At 59.0% G+C, this 1,091-nt stretch overlaps 1 protein-coding gene across 1 annotated transcript in view; it reads left to right on the top strand.

Annotated features, from left to right (window-relative positions):
• EMH_0032010 (uncharacterized protein) overlaps positions 1-852 on the top strand; it is a gene marked incomplete at both ends in the record, with an annotated part of 1,710 nt that extends 858 nt beyond the window's left edge. The window contains 2 exons of the mRNA XM_013494592.1: positions 170-526; positions 756-852. Of these exons, the coding sequence (XP_013350046.1) occupies positions 170-526; positions 756-852 (454 nt within the window). The remainder of the gene's footprint in view (positions 1-169; positions 527-755) is intronic.
• Positions 853-1,091: the final 239 nt, after the last annotated feature.

Raw genomic sequence — 1,091 nt, 5'->3', positions numbered from 1 at the left:
TTCCTATTTCGGTTTGTGCTGCAACTCATGTTATATTACTGTTGCTGCTGCTGCTGCTGCTGCTGCTGTTCTTCCGTGCGAGCGCCTCTGGGCAGCACCGTTTACACAGCTCACATGCGCGCTGCTGCTGCTGCTGCTGCTGGTGCTGCTGCTGTTGCTGCTGTGGCAGGGGGGTAGCAGCCGAACAGCAGCAGCAGAGGCAGCAGCAGCAAGAGCAGCAGCAGGAATTGCAGCAGCTTCTGCGCCAACAACTGGAACGCCAGCAGCAGCGAAAACAGCTTCAGCAGCAGCAGCAGAAGCACCACCAACAACAGCAGGAGCAACAGCAGCAACAGCAGCAGCAGCTGCTGCTGCTTCCCTGCAGCAGCAGCAGCAGCAGCAGCAGCAACTGGAACAGCAAATGTGTTAAGGGCAGCTCGTGCATAGGCGTTGTCTTCTACCACATCTGCTGCACCTCAACAGCAGCAGCAGCAGCAGCAGCAGCAGGAGCAGCAGGAGCTGTATTATCATCATCAGCAGGATGGCTGTTGCCGAGAGCAGCAACAGCAGCAGCAGCAGCAGCAGCAGCAGCAGCAGCTGCAGCAACACTCTTGCTGCAGATGCCTCTCACTTGGAGCTGCTGCGAGCCGCCCAGAAAGACGATTTCTACTGCCGGGTGTATACGCAGCAGCTGCAGCAGCTGCTGCAGCAGCTGCAGCAGCTGCTGCGGCCCGCCCCAGCACCGCCACAGCGAAGACATAGCATTGCTGCTGCAGGCAGCAGCAACAGCAACAGCAGCAGCAGCAGCAGCAGCAGCAACAGCAGAAGCAGCAGACGCCTATCCACAAGCCACGGTACTTCTTCCAACGCTAACAGCAGCAGCAGCAGCAGCAGCAGCAGCAGCAGCAGCAGCAGCAGCAGCATTGCATCATGGAGGCGGTGGCTGCGTTCGGCTCGTGCTGCAGCAGCAGACTGGTGTTTGCTGCTGCAGCAGCAGCAGCACGCTGCTCGCTCGTTTGTTCAGGTTATATATTTTGCTGCTTCTTTGGGGGGCAGCAGCCCCCAGTCCCTGGGCGAGGAATACTGCGAGCTCAGAACGGTACTTGCTGCTG

This window comes from Eimeria mitis, genomic scaffold, assembly GCF_000499745.2.
Source record: "Eimeria mitis Houghton genomic scaffold, Emh_scaff1212, whole genome shotgun sequence".
NCBI classification, from domain to species: Eukaryota; Apicomplexa; class Conoidasida; order Eucoccidiorida; family Eimeriidae; genus Eimeria; species Eimeria mitis.
Note: the sequence above shows the minus strand (reverse complement) of the source record. Positions and strands in the feature narration are given on the sequence as shown.